The sequence below is a fragment of the Macrobrachium rosenbergii genome, chromosome 43, assembly GCF_040412425.1.
Source record: "Macrobrachium rosenbergii isolate ZJJX-2024 chromosome 43, ASM4041242v1, whole genome shotgun sequence".
Taxonomy (NCBI): Eukaryota; Metazoa; Arthropoda; class Malacostraca; order Decapoda; family Palaemonidae; genus Macrobrachium; species Macrobrachium rosenbergii.
Window position 1 is genome coordinate 30577333 of NC_089783.1, and position 21792 is coordinate 30599124.

A 21792-nucleotide genomic window follows, 5' to 3' on the forward strand; every position below is an offset into this window, starting at 1 on the left:
ATATATACACATACATACTGTATGTATGTGTATATATATATATATATATATATATATATATATATATATATATATATATATATATATATATATATATATATATATATATCTGGAGCAAGCAACCATCGTCAAAATCAATACGGAAATTATTTCCTTCTAAAGGAGGGATGGCTGTAGCTTAATCTGCTGTGTGTGACAATATGAGTGAATGAAAAGCCACATGACAAGGAAACTTGTGAAACGACTTCCTAACTCACATCTCAGGATCGTGATTCAAATCTGTGCTCGAAGAGAGCAGTAAATAGCTGTGTAAAATATTCCGTCATTCGGAAGCCGAAAAAATAATCAGACAAGAAATAACACCTTTATGAATACAAGTTTAGGGTATTTGGTTAGCAACCCCAAATTTAGGGTAACTGGCTAGTAACCCAAATCTGAGGGGAATCTGCTAGTATCACCAAATTAGGGGCTACTGGCTATCAACCCCAAATCTAGGATATCTTAATGGGCTAAACCCCAAACCCTCCCCATTTACTGTACTTGGCTAGAACCCCAAATGACGATAGAAAATAAGGATAAGATAGATGTAGGTGTTAAGTTTTTCCAATAGAAAAAGGATTTGCGTATGGAGACTGGATTCACTATTGTTTGTAGATGATGTAAGTGCATTTGGCAGTAATGAATAAACCGAAGTTGCAGAAACTAATGAAAGAGTTTGAAATTGTTTTGGATAATGATCACTTTTAAACCTATATCTACATACCATTCAAATAGTGTTGACCATGCTTTTGTTACAATTCTAAGATCATTTTTCCTCTATACAAAACTATCGCAAATGATTACTAAGTGAGATGAAGGAGCGAAGCATCCTCGCAGTCTCTGAAAAATCACAGAAGTTCATTGTTTAGGTTTTACCACTGGCGATGAGCACCTTGCACTTTTTACCAAGGTAGGTAAAAACATAATGGTTAGCCACTATAGCTCGCCCTCAGGACACGCATGATCCAGGGGTTGAAGCCCAATAGCCAGGCAGGACAACGCACCCTACGTTATATTAGGATTTATTCCTATAAGGACCACCTACGCCATAGCACACAATGCGCTATGTTTGATTAGGTTAGGATGTATTCCTGTAGCTAGTGCTTCGCTTATCCTTTGCCCATGGCCTAGGGCCTTCTCATTATTGCTGAGAGGGGTGTGTGTCTTTCTGCAATATCAGACTAAATCAAAATGAATAATGTAGGATATCCTCTGGGGATTCGGTTCACTGGCACAGGGACCCTTTTCTGATGGCTACCAGAGATAGGCTCTAAAAAGTTAATATAAAATTTCTAGTGGAAATGAATGTTACGAACGTCAAATTCGCAGACTCACATCAAACACAATTAGATAAATCACGGTTTACACACCTACCAGGATATAAAGTTAGAGGTAACTTTCACCAGTATCGGAACAATGAATGTTAACATGAAGCTGTTCAATCGTGCACAGAATAAATGTGAGAGAGAATTTATGATTAGTGAAGGGGCAAATCACAGAGCAGTTGAAGCAGCAAATCAATGAAAGTAGTAGAAGACCAGAGGGTTTGGAACATCGGTATTGTCTCTAAAAATGCACAGCTGGGAAGCACAAGGGAATTGTTGTGCTATCTGTTCTTCGTGGAATTAACAAACCGATGTTGGGATGGATTTTCAGCACAGAGCACGCGAGGTAAGGAGGACGGAAATTGTGAGAAACACAGAGATGCGAGACACAGACGAAAATGTGGCAAAGGGTATAGGTGGTAAAAATGGATCAGGTCACGTAGGCAGAGCGGAAAATTGGTGGGAGTTGGAAAACTTGTTCGTACATCTCACACAAACACACACACATATATATGTCACAAAACAGGATTTCAATATCAGCAAAAGCATAGTTCCAACAGGTGCCACAACAAATTTGCAAAACGCTTGAAATTACATAAACTACAATTTATTAAAAAGAACTGAGATTAGAGGAAATGCTTAAAATTTCTCTACAAATCTGGTTCACGCCAGAAGGGCTTAAAACCCTCAATAAGAGATTTAAGAAACTTGGGAACAAATAGAGAAATAAAAAAAATACGCAATAAAACCAAACCAATATTTCTCTCTCGGGCAACGCGTAATTCATCCACAAGAATTACGTGCGGAGAAATCCGCCGCTAGTTACATCCTTTCCCAAAAGCGGCTTAACCCAGTTTTTTTTTTCATATATTTCAGTCCCGTCCCGTCCCTATTCGATACCTTGAACGCCTCCATAATAGAAAAAACGAAAAAAATAAAAAGCATAATCACCCTGAATCCAATTACACCACGCCGTTCCTTTCATGGGGCTCAACAAATTCATTTTTTCCCCATCAATGTTGCGCCAATATCCGTGTGGATTTTTTTCCCACTCGATAAACGGAGAGGGTTTTAATATATACTGATACATTTCATATGCGCCTTTCAGCGTGCTGGAAATAAAAATAACACGAAGCTTAATGCGAGGGGGGTTAAAAGGTTGAATTGAATTTATAACACTGGTATTGTACGTCTTCTTGCAATGTGGGACACATTCATAAAATATTTTCCAGTCTTCCGGTAATTAAACACTCCAAAATACTGAGCCAATCACAATTTTGTTCTTCCAAACCCAATCCAGAAAGAAATATCGAAAATGAATAAAACATTACCGAAGGGATGGACAAGACAAACGACTATTCTGCATAAAGGTGAAGGTGACATGCGTGGCTGTAAGAATTATATAGCAATACCATAACCTAATATACCAGAGATGGTGTATGGAAAAATCTTGACTGCGAAAGTAAGATCACAGAAGCGCTGACAGGTAAGAGTACCGTGGATTTACAAAGGGAATACCTGGATTTACAAAGGGAAGAGTTGGAAGATACGGTATGTGAGAGGTTTGAGAGAAAGGGGAAAAAGCTGTGTATATCGTACATGGACTAACAAAAAGGCTTACAAAGGATCCATTCAGGATGGAGTGTTGAGAGAAGTCAGAGAATCATTCAACGCTGAAAGGGAAACTGACAGTACGAAGGTCTGAAAGGTGTAACAGGAGGAAAACAGAGAATGGGCAGCAGATGTAGATGTAAATTGCTGGATTACAAACGTGAATCGTGAGTGGAGTATGGTACTGTTGATGGTTGCAGATATTACAGAACTGGCTGGAAGAAGTGAAAAGAAAGTGCAGAAACCAGTGAAAGACTTTGAAAGTTAAGGATAAACATGAGCAAGAATTCAGTGTAAATGGAAACAAGGAAGATGGAGCAGTGACTGTTACTATTGATGGAAGGAAAATGGAAGCAGTTGGCTTCACGAGTCCTTGGAAATAAAAATAATGGATGGGTGTGATGAGAAATGTGGTGAGTTACTGAACAGGAGAAGCAGGAAAGGTGGCATGCCTGGTGTGTGCAAAAAGGTTGAGAAGACACCTGGCGGCGTCTGAAAGCCAAAGGGGAATATATGAAAGAACTGTTGAGCTAACCCAGTGTTGAATGTGAACGAAAGAAAGAAGGTTGTAAATTTCGAGGTGAATTTTTGTGTAGTACGAACTGATACGATGAAAAGTGTGGATATACACAAGAGTGGTAAAAAAGACTGGCGTAAGTGAAAGGATGCATCATTATGTTTTGAGATGGTCTGATCACATGCAAAGAATGGAGAATCAAAGTTTGTTGAAAAGTGTACAATATGGAAGAGACAAGAGACAAGGAGAGAACAAAATATCACTAAAACGTTTTATTCGCAAGGAATGACCTTAATATCCAGGATATGTAATTGCGTGGGCAAAATTGGAGGGGAATGGCTTTGTCCGTGTAGGGGAGTTTGGCTTACTGCTGGGGAGCCTTTTGTGTAGGTGTATGAGGCGGCGTTATGTTGTATTTTCTTTTTCTCTGCTTGAAAACATTTGAATATAATATAATATATATATATATATATATATATATATATATATATATATATATATATATATATATGTGTGTGTGTGTGTGTGTGTGTGTGTGTGTGTGTGTTTGAGCATGAGCTCGAAATATCACAAGACACCAGCGAATTTATTACAAGCGAATATGAGTGCCTCTTGATCAATATTGTGTTCACAAATAGCTTTCCATAGTCAAGGCACACTAATTTATGAACGTATCCGTCCATAATTAACACTGAGTATTAATCGTGAACTGATGAATGATATGGAGGAAGTTATTTGCGTGACGTTCCAAGTAAACACGCGAAGGAACCATAAATGTTCACGCGTTGCCTTCGCCTGAACTTTACACGGAAACCTAAACAAGCGAGAATATAGTTTCTTATGCGAAGGCAGACGAGGACACGCTACTTAAAGCCCTGTTATTAAGTCTTATCCAGCCTTGATTTAAAGGGGACGCGAGGAGAAAGGACCAATGATACACCTCTTAGACGTTAGACGGCTACAGAATAAAGCAAAGCAGGAGGTGGGGAGACATTTCTTATCTTTGTACTGATTTATATCTTTCAATTTTCCTTCATTTGCTTAGACGTGATCCTTCGTAGAAGTAAGTTCTACGGCAACCATATGGAAGATGGCATCTTTGTGCATTCTCATTTAGGCCCATGGCTGAGAGACATTCCTCAGCAATGTAACACACAGTTAATAAAGTTGAATGCCATCCGTTTCACCATTAACTATCGGCGCTTATTGGTGCTACGCTCGAGTTGTATGGTAGTATTATGATTTTTCTATAACAGCCAACAGTACCCCGCCCAACCTTTTCCAGGAGGCTTAGGAAATCAAGACAAAAAAGCTGCCGCCAGGTTCTTGCGTCATCACAACTCAGCGCTGTTGAATCAGATACAGAACAACGTGAAGATAATTCAGATGCTGGAACCTCGTATCTCCGCCCTAAGTGACTGGAATCATCAAGTTACTGGAGCTGATAACTAGGTAAACTTCATCAAGACGTCATTAACCCAGCGTTTCAGGCTGCTATTTAAAGATAATTGTGGTATTTACTTAAGAGAGACCTCTGCCGTGAGGCTGTTGGGAACTTTTTTTTTTTATTTACTTTTAACTAGTATTAAATAATGCTACTAATTGGTTTTTCTGCGTAATTTTTACCATAATAGACATTTTACAAAATATTGGAAATGCCTTTGAATTACACATTTCGAGAATCTTATAAAACGTCCACGTATTAAAATATCAAACATAACTGAATGACGTTTAAAAGGAAATAAATATTATGAGGATATGTTTCCCACTAACTTATTTAAACACCAGGAGCCAACAAATTTTAAATTAACGAAGATTACAAATTTCCGAATTGCTAGACTAAGCATATATAATTATTGCTGCTTAGCTTAAAAGGTTCTTGAACGCGTTATACTAGAAAGCGTTCGACTTAAATTTAACGCAAAAACGTTCGACCATTGGGTTAATTTAAACACAAAAGCGTTCGATAATTACGTTAGTATTTACGAAAGAACTTTCATATTGACTTCTCTCCTTGTTTGCTGAAAGAGATATCCTTCAAATTACCTCCAATTAAATTAAATGAGACCCACAACTAAACTGTTTTCAACCTGTTTTCCTAGTAATATAATACTTTTTACTTTTCCTTTTCTCAGTTTTGCCCTGTCACAATCTCATTTTTCTTTCTTCATAATATATCGTTTTCTTGCGTCTCTCTTCTTTTCGCTCCTTTTCCACAGCCTACTCCAGAACTACTCACCTTTTCCTTCATATCTTCCCGGAAGAGGTCCATAGACCAGAGAAAATTTTTGCCCTTCATAAATTAATGAGAGGTGTCACGAATCTCCGTCAAGTTAGAGAGAAGGTCGCGCCTTTCTTAATCTACTAAAGGATGCTGAAGATGAGGAGGTGATAGAGGAAGAAATGAGAGAGAGAGAGAGAGAGAGAGAGAGAGAGAGAGAGAGAGAGAGAGAGAATGAAACGCTAGGGGAACTGGCTTGACTGATTGGTTACAAATTATCCAACATCGATAAGCACTCAACAGGTGGTGGGTGGCACTACCTGAGTGTCTGATGGGAACTGTCAACTGGCAAGTCACTCGACATTATCTGCGCGAGGTCGAATGACTAAACGCCAGATCACACGGTCATTGTGTCAATGGAAAGGTAATTCGTGTACAAAAGGCTAAATATTCCACCAGACCGTAAGATGGTGTCATAAAAATGTACATAAAATACATGTATTTGGAGTATCTCAATCTAAGAGCTGAAACTATTTATTATCATAATTTTTTTAAACAGATGATCTTAGCATGTTTCCTTCAGACCAAGACATTTGCTACTTCTCTGTGGTGGCTTTCAAGGTAAGGATAAAGCCTGGCTTGGTTTGCGTGCTGCTTGTCAAGACGATATAGTGTTTTGGAACTCGAGCAATGACACTCTCGGTACAGCAGTCATTGTCAGTACCACAAGCTAAATACACACTTACACACACACACACACATTCACACACCACCTTTGTGGCTAAACCTCGCTCCAGCTGACACAAACATAGCATAAGGTTTTAACCTTAATGTCAAAAAATTCATTCTGATCAACGCCCAGTGCTCAATCTTGATTTTATGGTTCATGTGGAAGGGTGTGCCACTATAAATAGGCCTAGTTGATCCCAACTGGTCTACCAGAACTTTCTTGGATGTCCAACGGAAGAACAAAGAGCTTACATATTTGAAAAGACATTATGATGATCATTTGAATATCAAACTAAAGATGGGAAACTAATAATCAAACCTACGGAAACTTCGTAACTAACTCATACGGCCTCTGAGGCCAGGCAATCGTCTTTAGACGCACTTTTATATGACATTAATTCTGAATTATCTCTCACCAAATATAATTTTTACTCAAGGCACATTACGAAGACAATATGAAAAGAGAGTTTAGGACAGACAATATGGTTATGGATTTTCCCAGTTGTTTCTTTTTCCTTAAATCGATATATTTTACAGTTTGTCTTGATTTTACAACACTTTCAGCATGGAGAAATGAACAAGAACCCTGGATTTCAGAAGATATACTACTGAGACTGAAAAACCATTTTTAAACCCTGATAGCAGCTCATTCTCGTTGTACATTATACAAACATGTTTTTCGATTGTCAGATTTTATTTGTATCTGTCTTGTAAGGTCTTATGTTATTTCCATGCCTTCTCAATCAGTATAAGCTTCTTCTAAATGGCAATTCGGTTGGAGATTGCCCTAAAATTTATAAGAATAATAATAATGATAATTAAGACTGCTGACTTCGATTTCAAAATGCAGAGTTGGAATGAATGGCATAAAATCACCCTGGCGAGTACGATAGTACTAACGGACATGGTATTTCTAACTATAGGCCATTCAAGTTATTTTTGGCCAATATCCACTGCCTCAGCTCCTCCATTTTATCCCGTAACCGTGTTTCGTTCTTTCTCCAAAACCTCATCCCTTATTCTACCCATTATCCTCACCACTCTCTCTCTCTCTCTCTCTCTCTCTCTCTCTCTCTCTCTCTCTCTCTCTCTATTGCCAATTACATTATCTCTTTCCGAATGTCGTCATTACTATCCGTTATGTTGCTTCATTTCTGTTCTAGAATCGTTCCTTACCGCACTGCATTTTTTCTCTTTTAAAATGTTTCGTCCTTACCATCCACAGTAATCCCTTTTACGTTTCATCGCTTATCCCCAACGTTTTCTTGCTCGTTCGACCGAACAGAAGATAAACATTGCTGTTGTTTATCAAGAGCTTCGAATTATCTTCTTTCTCACTGCGAATTTCACCAATGCAGTTAGATTTCGTTTGAAGGTTGAAACTGTCCATTAAAAAGGTGAACTGGAATTAGACTCAAGGCCCATTTGTTCTCTTGCTTGCACACCTTTTTTTTTATACTCGACAACTAAATTTGGAAGGAAAAAATCCTGCAATACTTATTGTCTCAATTCTAGTCGAGATAAAATTCTTTCTTCCCCTCAATACGGCGAGACGAGTCATTACTTCTTAAAAAGCTTCGCGCTCGAAAAAAGATGCAACTATATGCATTTTATCTCACCAAAAATGAGAGAGAGAGAGAGAGAGAGAGAGAGAGAGAGAGAGAGAGAGAGAGGGGGATTTTTTCAAGTTCTGATAATATGAGAATACTCCCGGTCAATTGTCAAAGCCTGCCGAAAGCGCCTTCATCATAAATAAGCAACAACCCTGAATAGGGAAATTGCCTCAACAGCTTACTTAAAAGCACTCGATTCAAAACAGACACAAACACAAACACACAACCAAAGGTTATGGTGCAAAGTCGGTTTGGGCCTGCCGCTGTTACAGCAACACACGAAACGACCGAACACCATTGCACAGCAGCGACTCTGCAGTACATCAGTTTTGGAGAGAATAATTGGAAAAATTGGCAAAACAGCAATTTCCAGCTTTAAAGTGCAAAAAGGGAAAGACACATATGTACTCATAAGAGATCAAAGGCGGGCAGGAAGGGGGAAGAGCAGGAAGAGGGTAAGGTACGGGGGCATCAAGGGGCAGCAAAATCAATAACGCCGACTGGCTCAAATCCACTTTATATGGGGTTTATGGATGTCTCCCCTACACCACCACCCGCCATCCACCCCGCTTCCCATAGACCTCCCCTCCTCTTCAATTGGCTGACTTTTTTTTTGAGGGGGGAGGCCCCCCTCTTCTGATGGCAATATTTTCGTGCGGCACAGTAATGACGGCCCAGCGGAAAGACAAATGGACGTTTCAGGTACCACCAGTTCGCAATAATCCCTCCCGTTCTCCCTTCGGCAGAGAGAGAGAGAGAGAGAGAGAGAGAGAGAGAGAGAGAGAGAGAGAGAGAGATTTCAAAGGAAAGGGCAGCAGAGAAACTGTGGGTGGTGGCAGACGGACGAGTTCCAGGTGACCCAAGAGGGACGCTTTTCATCTCGGCAGCAGCAGTATCTCTGGAACACATCTGTGCGTTACGTCCAAACAGGTGATCATATGTACATTCGGATGCTCTCGTGTAGTCCACTTTGTTCACTTAGTAGAGGTGTTGTTATTTTTTGTTACATATTTACGCGCTACAATTCTTGGAATATAACTCTACAAGATTTCAAATCAATTATATATCTTAGTTTTTAATTACGTTTTTTAAACATCTTTCGACTATAACTGGGCGGTATAATTACGTAATGACATAAATTTCTAGTTTCTTTTTATATTTATGAATAATTTTTACTTACATTTAAAAACTTTTTTTTTTCAAATGGGGAATATTCCAATTCAGCATACATCAAATACTGTATGATTTTACAAATATATATGATTTTATAAATATATGTACTACATTGTTAAACTAATACTATTCCATACCAACTTCGAGATTACAACTTTAGTATTTTATACTGAAATACATTTAAGCTTGTTGGCACTGATAGATTCTACACATTATTCTTGAAAGTTATATATTTTGGGAACCAGGAAACTGAATGGTTCTATGACACTACCTAGAAAAGTAATGACGCAATGCACAATCCGCCATCTCTCTCATATTTTTTTCCCACCCAGCCTGAAGCAGAAATTTTTAAGCAACAGCGAAGATTGTTTGCAAGGCTATTTTCTTTGTTTGTCAAGTTTCACTTCGTTGACTCTGAGTGTAACAATGTCTCCCCAATTCATTACTTTCTTGAAGGTCGAAAGAGCATCACAGCAAGTGCTGTATAAAGTGTTACAAACCAGCAGCAGGAGGAAATCTTGGATTTGAGAAATACTTAGCGAATCAAGACGCGTGACTTGCACTAACTCACAGCTATCACCAGATGCGTTCAGATCTCCTCTTCAGCTTAATAAGATTGAAAATCTTGTAAAACAGAACTGAATTGATAGCTTGAAGCGAAAATACTAATTAACAAATTAACAATTTCAGAAAAACTGTCAATAAAATGACAAAAAAAAAAACTACAATGGAAAATAGATAACACAGGCTGTGAGGTTTGAGCTCAACAAATCAAAGAGGTGCAACGCAAAACCAATATCAATTACATACACACACACCACTAATTCTGTCAATCACAACAAACACAAACATGAAAAAAATCCTCTCTCTCTCTCTCTCTCAAACACAAACATGAAAAAAATCTCTCTCTCTCTCTCTCTCTCTCTCTCTCTATATATATATATATATATATATATATATATATATACATATATATATACACATACACATATACATACATACATAATATATGAACACAGTTACAAGGCACGAAGGCAAAGTGAAACAGTTGAGATGCTACGTACTTTCGTCTTATTACCAAGACCTGGTCACAGCAGCTAAAGATTTATATAGACAAGGGCATATATATGGTGGGTATAAGTCCTAAGGGAATACAAAAAGGTTGGGAGGTCACAGAACGGTCAACGGATTAACATCGAAATCGACCTATTGGTAATCCTCTTTATTCTGTCTTTCAAATCCTTCTGGGACATATGTTTTATTACCGGGTAAAAAGAAAATAATCCTTGGTAATAAGACAAAAATACTTACCATCTCAATTGTTTCGCTTTTCCTTCGTGGTTTAACTTTGTTCGTATAATCATAACGTTTTTACCTTTTCCGTGATTTAAAATCAAACATTATATATATATATATATATATATATATATATATATATATATATATATATATATATATATATATATATATATATACACATACATATATATATGTGTACAATATATATATATATATATATATATATATATATATATATATATATATATATATATATATATATATATATTTATATATATATATATATATATATATATATATATATATATATATATATATATATATATATATATATAACCCTCCTTCGATTAGTAGCGAATGAATAAATGTATGAGTACTGTTTAGGTACACTGAATTAACTTTCGGCGCGGTAATAAGATGGTTAAAGGGAACTACAAATTCTGAGTGTCGAATGAATGGGAAATTAGAAATGGATAAGTGCTTCAAGAGCCTTATTTATTTTATACAAAATTTTCCCATTCACTATGTGAAGGTCTGGTATTTTACATCGAAAATATCATTAAATTTTGTTGTTGCTTCGATTAGCTAAAAGGTCTACAAAATCAATTTACACAACTTATGAGGAATCTCTTAATACTACTGATCTGAGACAATCATATCAAGACTGAGTATCTTAGATTCAAAAGGAAGGCCACATAAGCAATAACTGGTGAAAATACAAAATCGCCTTCAAACACATCGAGGACTTGTGATGATGGCAAATAATTCGAGTTATAGCGATTACTTAATAAATTCTATTAGATCCAGAAGATTTTATCTATAGCTGATTACCGTAGTTGGTTCTGGGTCTACTAGTTCTTGTGAAAAAAAAATAAAGGGCCACAACTCTTCCAAGAGCATTTTAACCTTTTATGCCAGGAAGCTACATTACTCCTGTCGAGATACCCGAGTTTTTTCTCACTTGAAACTTCCACTATCATCTTTAGTAAGGTATTGTCACAAGGGCACAACTTTAATAGTGTCTTTTGGCATCTTACCTTCCGTGTTTAGAAAAAGAAGCCTGCACCAGCGGAAAAACTGAAGCCGTGCATTTTCGCCATCTTGACGCCAAGGGCTGGCATTTCTGAGTAACTAAGGCACACTTGGCTTTCGATATCCTTCTCTAATTACGAGAAATGCAAAATGCAGGAAAAAATTTTCCTCTAATTTCTTGAATAGGGCTAAACAGTTTTCAGTTGTAGAAATGGGATACGCCTATGGCTTTCAGGTTACAGTCCTCGAACTATGCCTACTGAAAACTAGCAAGTAATTAATTATACGAGGAACAAAAATGTTCAAAATGATAAACAAATACATAAAATGGATTGTATCAAATGTACGTGTGTTTCTCTTGAAGAAGGAAAATACCTGCTTATGGCAGAAACGATTCTGCTCTTGTGTCAGAAAGAGCGTCATTTGCTGATGCATATATACGCACGCATGTATTATTTACCAGTTTGTAATGGTTATTGCTTCCTTTATGTTCCAATCTCAGTTGTCTTTTTTCACATATTGGTTAATGTGTACTGTGCAAGCTTGCTTTCCATTTAGCCTAAAACATTTAATTATCCTACTTTAAAAGACATTAGTCCATATCAAGTGCCTGGAAAGATGAAATCTAGTTCCATAACTTGGGCGATACACAACGTACTTGAAGATCTGGACGAAAATCTACTTGTTAATCCCGCCTATGGTCATCTCTCGCCACTTGCTTGCCTGTTAAACAAGCAGAATGAAGACTGTTTGCCTGAAATGTCTAAACGTGGATTTTACTATCAACGAATTATTGTCCCACTTCTCTCTTATATCACCATCACTTTCGACGGAATGGTTACTATAATAACTAATTTTTCAGAGCGTCATTTTTCCGTAGGAGGAATGGTTCACGAGAGTGCTACCTTTACGGTGTTAAGCATGTACTCTGAGACGAGAATGCTAGCCGTGCGCCCTTCTCCAACATGGCATCGGCCCACAAAATTCGAGTAAATGCCAGATACCCAAATTGCTGATTAAGTCATACGAGGCATGGTGAAATTTAAGAGTTGTGTCTGAAATGCGCTACCTCACCCGCGTTAGGAATCCTGGTTCTCACAATTCTCCTACGTTACTATAAGCGTTGCGTCAGTCTTAGTTTAAAACACAATGCCACATCTGATAAACAACATTAAACATTACTTCATGCAAACACGATGACTCCTCGTCCACTTCAAGACGTACACATATAAACTGGTCAATAACAAAAAGGAATGCATTTCTAATTAAACATACGTAAACACTGAAAAACTAACGAGACTTAGAACTGCGGCGTCCACAGTTTACAAGAAAAACTTGCAAAAGATGAGAGAGACACTACAAAAACAAGCGATATACATACCACAGGAAGTAAACTAATTTCCCATCAAATATGTCCATACACTTACCAAGAACAAATTCAAATGAAACCAAGAGTAGCCACTAATAAATTTATTAATAAAACGACACTGAAATATGTTTGGGAACGAACGGACTCCGGTCACAGAACGCACGATTCGAAAATAGCATCACAACTGAAGTCAAAATTGAACAGGGCGGACATTTTTAACTCTACTCTCTTACATGCCGTAAAAGTAACGATGAAAAGGCTTAAAAAAGACAGAAAGAAGCTCAAAAATGCATCTCAACACACAAAAATGAACATCAAGAAAAAAATATTAAAAGGCAATATAAGGGAACGTATGAAAAATTCTCCGGGTAGCAACTTATCGAGGATTGGTAAACGGGGGGTGGGCGACAGGGGAGAGGGGGATGAGGAAGGAGGAGGAGGTGAGACCCGGCTTGGGGGAGGGGGGTACATGCCACATCAACAAAGGAGTCTTAATTAGAAATGGTCTCCGTCAATGGCGGGGATAATTTTATTTATATTTTTTCCACCGATGCGAAGGGAAAAAAAGGAAGGGGGAGAAAGGGGAAGGGGGTTCCTTTTTTTTTTTTTTTTTTTTTTTTTAATATTTCCATGCTCGTGCCATACATACCCGATACGGATCCGACTCTCCTTCCTCCTCGGCTGGCTATATGGGGGGTATAAGGGGGAGGGGGCCATACTGTTAAATTCGTTGACACTGGCTGTCCAGATTTATTGAGTTAAAAAATTCAATATCACAGCTCATGAGGAAAAATGACTTACGGCTTTGTAAAATTAGAAAACAAGTTCATACTTCACTTTAAGGAAAAGTTCATGTCATTTTATAATGTTGTACTAAGCAATATTCTAACCTGAAAAAAATGTTGATAACGGTAGGCTAACCCACTCATAACTTTTTTTTTTTTTTTAAATATCCGTTATACAGAAACTGTCATACATTCACAAGCTTACAATAAACAATCTTAATTGTAATAAAATTATTCTGAATTGTTATTTTGCTGGTTGGAATCTCACTCAAACTTGAAAATGAAACACTGAACTTTTAAGTTACTTATTCTTATCAATTCATCCTAAAACCATTTGTTATGAAACTCATTATGAAAGAAAGAATCCTTCTCCAAACTCATTAAACCTCCTTCAAACCCAACCACGCAAAAACCTAGAACCGTTCCCAGTGTGTTAAGAGAGCGAAATAGCTTCCATAATGACGAGCTATAGCCAATGGGACCAAATATACACTTTTTTCCCATCAATTTTGTGCTTTTAGTAGAGCATTACATAAAACCCTATGGTACTGAAGAGTCAAACAAATTCTCAAATACAGATGAAGGGAGTAAAAACGTAAAGACTTGTAGGAAATAAGGAAAAGAAAAATGATAGGGGGAATTACGAGGAAAATGAGGTACAAATACCTGTTTAAAAAAAAGAGAAGGGGGATCAAACACCATCCATAGTATATGGAACTCAAATAGCTCCCTACTCAATTATTCTCCCGATTATTCAAACAAATGATTACCCGTCTTTTTTTCTGGAAGATGTCTAAAATGATTCGGACTATTTCGAGAACGACGGACAAGACCGCCTCCATGAACTGCTTCAGGTTTTCTATCCCCCCCTCTTTTTCCCAAAGGGAAGGGGAGTGGGGAGAGAGGAGGGAATGGGACCCGGTAAACGGCCCCTAACTTGTTCCAAAGCCAAATTTCTCCTTCCCCCCACCTCTCTCTCTCTCTCTCTCTCTCTCTCTCTCTCTCTCTCTCTCTCTCTCTCTCTCTCTCTCTCTCTCTCTCTCTCAATAAAAATGAGCTACGGGGTCATCCATCCCCCAACTAACAATGGTGGCCAGTTCCACAATTCGCCGTTTTAACCTTCAGGTATATCAGCCCCCTGCTAAAAGCTATAGCCACTCCTCCCCCAATTAGAAACCCACCGTGAATAGCCTATTTGAGCGTTATTCTTGAAAAGGTCCTTCTTTCCCGCAAGTTTTTCTTTACTCATAACTCCAGTGATTCAATACTGGACATACTATCAAAAATGTTTTATTTTTGCATCACCCAAGATGTTCTCTATGTTCTTTTAAGGCGTTTTGTAGCCTACGCATTCAATGCTTCCCCTTCAAAAGGAAAGCGTCGACTTCTTTTTATAGGGGAAAGGCAAAATGTTTGTAAATTCTTTTCCTTTCTAAAACACCGGCCTTTTATCTCCCCTTGTCTACGTGAGTCCGTTTCGAATGAGAACTTCAAGTTACATACATACACACACACATATATATACGAGATATATATATATATATATATATATATATATATATATATATATATATATATATATATATAAATATATATATATATATATATATATATATATATATATATATATATATATATATATATATATATATATATATATATATATATGCTATACAGACATACAGTACGTTTAGGCGTGGTTGATCAAGTTCATACATCTCAGAGCAGCTCATCCATCCTACAATCCCAAACTTCGAAAACGTGAGCATCACTGTTCAGACGATTTGTATTCCACAGCTGCCACCGTTCCAACGTTTTAGTTGTCGAGGCTCCAACAATTCCAAGGCCAGCGAAGAAGCCATTGTATCTCCTTCCAAGTCTACGTACAAAAGAGAGAAACTATATAAAGCGTGTTCCCTTTTTCTTCTCCGGTATACCCTCAGGTCCACTGACTTCGATTCGACCGTTTACGGTCGACTTTCCTTGCCGTTTTGGCTTATGGGTAACTTCTTCGCAGCTCGAGAAATATTTTCAAGCCTATATGATCCACTTCCTATCTTGGCCTCTAAAAAAAAAACCGAAATGTCGCTAGGCTCTAGGCCTAACATACATTAGTCCAACTGATTATCAAATCCCTCTAAGTCCAATGGATATCGTTTCCCATTAACGCAAAATATTCATTTTGTATGCATGGGACACAGATGAAACATCCCTCAAACATCCCTCAGGATGTCTGTTCGTCCCCCGGACTTCGTACAATCTTCTGAAGTTATTATCTTTCAGGGATAAGGGAATGGGGTAACGGCTAATTTGCTTTCATCAAATAAGTTCATCTCATTAACGTGATTTCCATGTGCCCTGATCGAGGAAGCAGAACGAACTAAATGAGACGATTTCATGGAGAGGGGTCAACGGCTTCAAGATTCACGAAGCCTCATTGATTTGCAAAATATTAGAAAATGGACAAATGAAGGGGCAGGTTGATTGTGTCTTAGCATTTCCCATCCTCCATCCCAACGTCTCTCTCTCTCTCTCTCTCTCTCTCTCTCTCTCTCTCTCTCTCTCTCTCTCTCTTTCTCTCTCTCTCTCATATATCAGTCACCCTTGGTAATTCTTGATTTCGTTAAGGCCTCATTTTAATAAGGGCTTCAAATGGACATAAACCGGGAAATATGTATTAATTGCAAATCTGTTAGTTTTTTCCTCCCAAAAAAAAACTCACCATCTTCGTGGGAGAAATAAAACGATACAAAAATAAGGTTCATTCTTGAAATCGCTAGATACTGAGGCAGTGCGTATATCTGAACTTTTTCTTATGTAACTTTACCTTAATATTCAATCTAAACGCGAGTCTTTATTTAAAGAAGGAAAATGCCGTATTTCCAAATACGTTACTAATTTCATGGCTACTGAACTACATAATTTCAGTGATCATAATATTAATTAATATTTTTTCTGGACAAATTTTCCATAATATCAAAGTTCCTTAGCAAATCGCAACCTGATTCTTATTACCAAATGCTGAGGAGTGAGATTTACTCACCATAAACATTAAAAGCGAAAATGAGCTCAGCTATCCAACTTGTTACCTCACACTATTCACGCCAGCTGAGAGTACTGGTGAAGTGTAGGCTATCTACACCACAGTCAACAATAAACTACTAAGAGCCCCCTTAACTGATTACAGAGTATGAGGCTGCCAACCTTATATCCCAAGCTAAGTGGAGAAGATGCTACTTTATTTGCTAGAGACCTGCAGAGTATAAGAACAGCGCAAGGACGAGGCTCATCTACCATTTTATGGGCATTCCCTCTGTGGTCTGGTTAAACTACTTTAATAACAACAATATGGGCATTCCCTCCCGCGACCTTTACCTAGGGACACAATGCATCAATACGCGACCTTTACCTAGGGACACAATGCACCAATACCCCAAGTTAATGGCACTTGTTAGGCAACACTATTTAGCCTGTAATGCTTACTAAAAACACAACAGAAAGAAGTGCAATCTGAAATTGAAAACGGAGTGACGAAAGGGTTTGCAAGTGTTTGCACGTGTTAATAAGAGGTTGAAATAAGTTAGGTTAGGTTCTGAAGGTAACCGAAACAGAGTAACGAAAGAGTCTGAACGTGTTCATAAGAGTTTTGAAAATAATTTACACGAAAGAGAAAAAAATGGAAAAATTACTGTTAGTATGGCTGCTGGAAGAAAGATATAGCTGATTCACAAAGGCCTTTAAAGACAAGAGAAGGGTTTGGAAGAATGAGGACTGCACACAGTAACAAAAATTAGGATATATACGGGGTCTGTTGTGCCAACACTCTGTTATGGAAGTAAAGTGTGGATGCTAAATACGAATGAAGAGAAAATGAAGACTCTGACCATAAGCACTACTGAGTAGTGTGTGTGTGATATGAGATTTGTCTAGAGGTTAGCACAGCAATACGGTCACACTGAGAGAAGGTAGGCAGAGCGCACTCTAGATAAGAATTGAGAAGCAAACTGAATATACGGACAACTGAAGCACTGCTCTTGAGTGTTCCGTTTAGTTACCTAACGACAGAAATCTTTGCATAGGAAGCATGTGAAATTTAATGGTACTATTTCTTGTTTTGCTAAGGATTCTCCCATGCTGGGGGAATCTAAAAATAAGAAATCGGTACATACAAACATACACACACGTATGTGTGTGTGTGTCTGTTCCTCCTACACCAACTGAAAAAGAAAGCTTTATCTGCTTTTGACATCTCAACCCTTAAAAAATTCGTCACCGCCCCACTGGTAGCTAATGCACCCAGGTTTACGTAAATGGGAGTCCGAAGTTTCCGACGAGAAGGACAAAGGGGCCGTTTTCTTTTTAACGTAAATGTTACGCTTAAAGCGACACAGACAGACAGATGAGCACATACTGACAACAAAGCGCAGAGCCCAAGTTCTCTGAACCTTTGGCAAAGGTCGGAGCGGGGACAGGGCAGAATAAAAGACGTAAAAATAGACGCCATCCACTGACTCACCTTTAACGAACACGAAACCCACATTCGTCAATCATTTTTAGGTATTTCGTTCCTCAGATTCTCGTTGGACTACAGTCATATCTCTTTTAAGGTAGCTTCCTTTGGAAGGATAAAAGCAGAACTGACCTCTGTCCTAAGCTCCCTTTAGCTGAATCACTGTCTTATCCATGGTCTGAGAGATTGCATGGAAGCCAAGAGCATACTTTCCCATTAAAGGGTGTAGCGCCAGAAGGGTAAAGCCCTCCGGTTTCCCAGAATTCTTGAAGGGTGAGGTTGCAAGCCCATGCCCTTTCCTTGACCCCAGCAGACCCTAGCGCTTAATTACAGCTGGGTGGACTAGTAGGCAATAGGAGTAGTGCGATCCATGGCCCAAGCAAATGTGAGCCAAGCGCTTACACACACAAAAAAACACGTTTTATATATATATATATATATATATATATATATATATATATATATATATATATATATATATATATATATATATATATATATATATATATAACTATTTGTCATAGATGGGAGAGACGAATTATCCTATGGCATTGGAAGTGAAGAAGTTGCTGCCAAAGAGAAGCAGAGAGCGCTGACTCATATGCAATTGTGAGTTTCTTACGTCCGTTTATTTATTTGTTTGTTTTCGAAGGGAACAGGACTCCTTTGTATGTGCACGTATTTCATACCAAACTGCATTCGCCCTCAGAAATGTAGGAAGGTTTGACTGAAGACGCTCTTCAGTAAAGGATATAAAGAATCTTTGTGTCTCGTCTAAATATAATCATTGAGTTTTAATCGAATAACGCCACCGAAACAACATGAAAGATGTCTTAGCAACTATATAAGAGCCTTCAATGGTAAATTAAACCAAGCGAAAATTCGTCATTAATAAAGAGCCATGAATGTAAATATTAAGTCATAACATCTCAATACACTACATAAATATCTAAATGATAGAAACTAAATTGTAAACCCAGATAAAATCATCCTAACATCTTAACGAGAGAGAGAGAGAGAGAGAGAGAGAGAGAGAGAGAGAGAGAGAGAGAGAGAGAGAGAAAATTCCAGGATATGGACTTTGATTGCAGTGCCACTGAGAAATCTCCGAGAATTTCCTCCAACCTCCCTTTTCTACAGATTCCAGAAAATCTGACGCGTATCGATTGCAAAATGGCGAGGTTACTGCAATGAACAAGATACACGGAGAGAAGCATCTGTCTTCTCATCTTCCCTTATCAACCACTGTATTCAAGTCCCAAGCTGCTGTTTTTTAAGGAACATCAGGTTTTCTACAACAGAACTTGGATCCAAATGGGAAACAAATGAAGAAACATACCGTCAGCGGTTTGGTTTAGGTAAATATCACTCTAGCCTACTGTGCGTGGGTTCGAATCCATCCACGGAAAGTATGGCTTCTTCATGTCCTGTTGATCCAAGGCTTGCAATTATAAGCTTATTCAACAAGGAGCGATCAAATTGCGGAGTTAAGATATCACTGTGGGTATTAGAACGCGTTTACAGACTGATATATATATATATATATATATATATATATATATATATATATATATATATATATATATATATATATACTAAAAGGACCTCATTCAAACTGGATGGTATTTAATGGAGTTTTTATTCAAAAGTTTTCTTGGACAAACAGTCCACATTATCAAGTATCCGTACGGATACTTGATAATGTGGACTGTTTGTCCAAGAAAGCTTGTAACTTTTGAATAAAAACTCCATTAAATACCATCCAGTTTGAATGAGGTCCTTTTTAGTAATTCTACTAATGCACAGAACAATTGTGTATGTGATAAAAGTTAATATATATATATATATAATATATATATATATATATATATATATATATATATATATATATATATATATATATATATATATATATATATATATATACAAATATATACATATATATACAGTATATATAGTATATATAATATATATATACATATACAGTATATACATATATATATATATATATATATATATATATATATATATATATATATATATATATATATATATATATATATATATATATATATATATATATATATTCAGATAATAATGGTGATAATTGGCAAAATTTCACATACTCCACTTCTCTAGTTTTCTTTTCGGAAGAAAAAATTTAGAAAAATGAAGAAGGAACTGTAAAAACCCAATTGCAGTCGGGTTCCACAACACGCACACTTCCTTCTTCGGCATAAAAACCAGAGTAAAAACTAAAGAATAAAGATGGTCTGAATCCGAGGGGAAAATGTTTCACTCCTTAAAAACGCTCTTGTATTTCTCAAAGGAAAAACAGAATGATTTTGGCATCGAGGATTCCTCCTGAAATAAACGTAGAACAGTTATAAAGAACAATTGAGGAGGCACTTTGTCGTTATTATTATTATTATTATTATAAAAAGAATGCCCAAGTTTTGGCAAATACAAAAATACTCTCCTTATGCAGTTTTTTATCATAAAAACCTATAAAAATAATTGTACATTCTTAATAATATACTTCAAACAAACCACACACGAATAACTATTATTATTATCGTTATTTATTCATTCATCAAGTAATCTGCCCATTTCACACTGATCCACAATCATATGGCTGGCTTGAGAAATTGACATATTGATCGTTACTTCCTTGGCGTCACTACAACAACGGTCACTGCCACAACTGGAGAGTGAAATTTAACCCGCTAAGGGGCTAAGGTGACCAAAACGAACAGACAGCAAGTAAAAGAGTGGAAACCGGCTCCATTCTATCAAACAACGAAGCATGCGCCGTCTCGATGGATGTGTACGGGCTATCTGCACGAGAATATTGATTGGCTACCGGCAGAGAACAATGGGAAGAACTGCTAAAACACAGAGTAACAGGATGAAGAACAATGTTGGAACCTCATAAAAAGTAAAGCCACCAGGTGAAATCTGCAGTGATAATATGAAATATAAATGGTAAAAGTGTCAATTAGTACAAGAGCCCAGAAATAAGCTGACCTTGGCACATTCCTCATAAAAAGGAGAGAGAGAGAGAGAGAGAGCGAGAGAGAGTTACACATGAAATAAAATGTTAGAACATTGTGCTCTTAATTAAAAGAACGCGGTTTCTATGGAATATTTTGCATTTCAAAAGTCGACCATAGAACCAAAACTTCTGAACCTTCTCATTTTCCACAATACCCATTGTTCGCAATTCTTGAAGGCTTCAACTTTTTATGCCAGTATTTCAACATACGCACACAGTGTATATATATATATATATATATATATATATATATATATATATATATATATATATATATATATATATATATATATATATATATATATATATATACAGTACATATATATATATACACACATACAAATAAATATATATATATATATATATATATATATATACATATATATACTGTATATACACTCGTATGTGTATTTAAGTATACGTCGGTATTCTAAGAAAGGGTAAAACAGTTTAATAATGAACAACGTAAACCACACACCGTGGAACAAAGCATCTACCCCTCTGCTAATTTCAA

At 37.1% G+C, this 21792-nt stretch overlaps 1 protein-coding gene across 23 annotated transcripts in view; it reads right to left on the reverse strand.

Moving 5' to 3' along the window:
• The window catches only part of LOC136828730 (uncharacterized), a 560019-nt gene that overhangs the window by 77483 nt on the left and 460744 nt on the right, over window positions 1-21792 (reverse strand). For 10 of the 23 annotated variants that reach the window (XM_067086887.1, XM_067086896.1, XM_067086893.1 and 7 more), the window contains one exon: window positions 13578-13613. The exons of the other annotated variants lie outside the window; for them this stretch is intronic. In XM_067086887.1, coding sequence (XP_066942988.1) covers window positions 13578-13613 — 36 coding nt within the window. The remainder of the gene's footprint in view (window positions 1-13577; window positions 13614-21792) is intronic. 23 annotated transcript variants of the gene reach the window in all.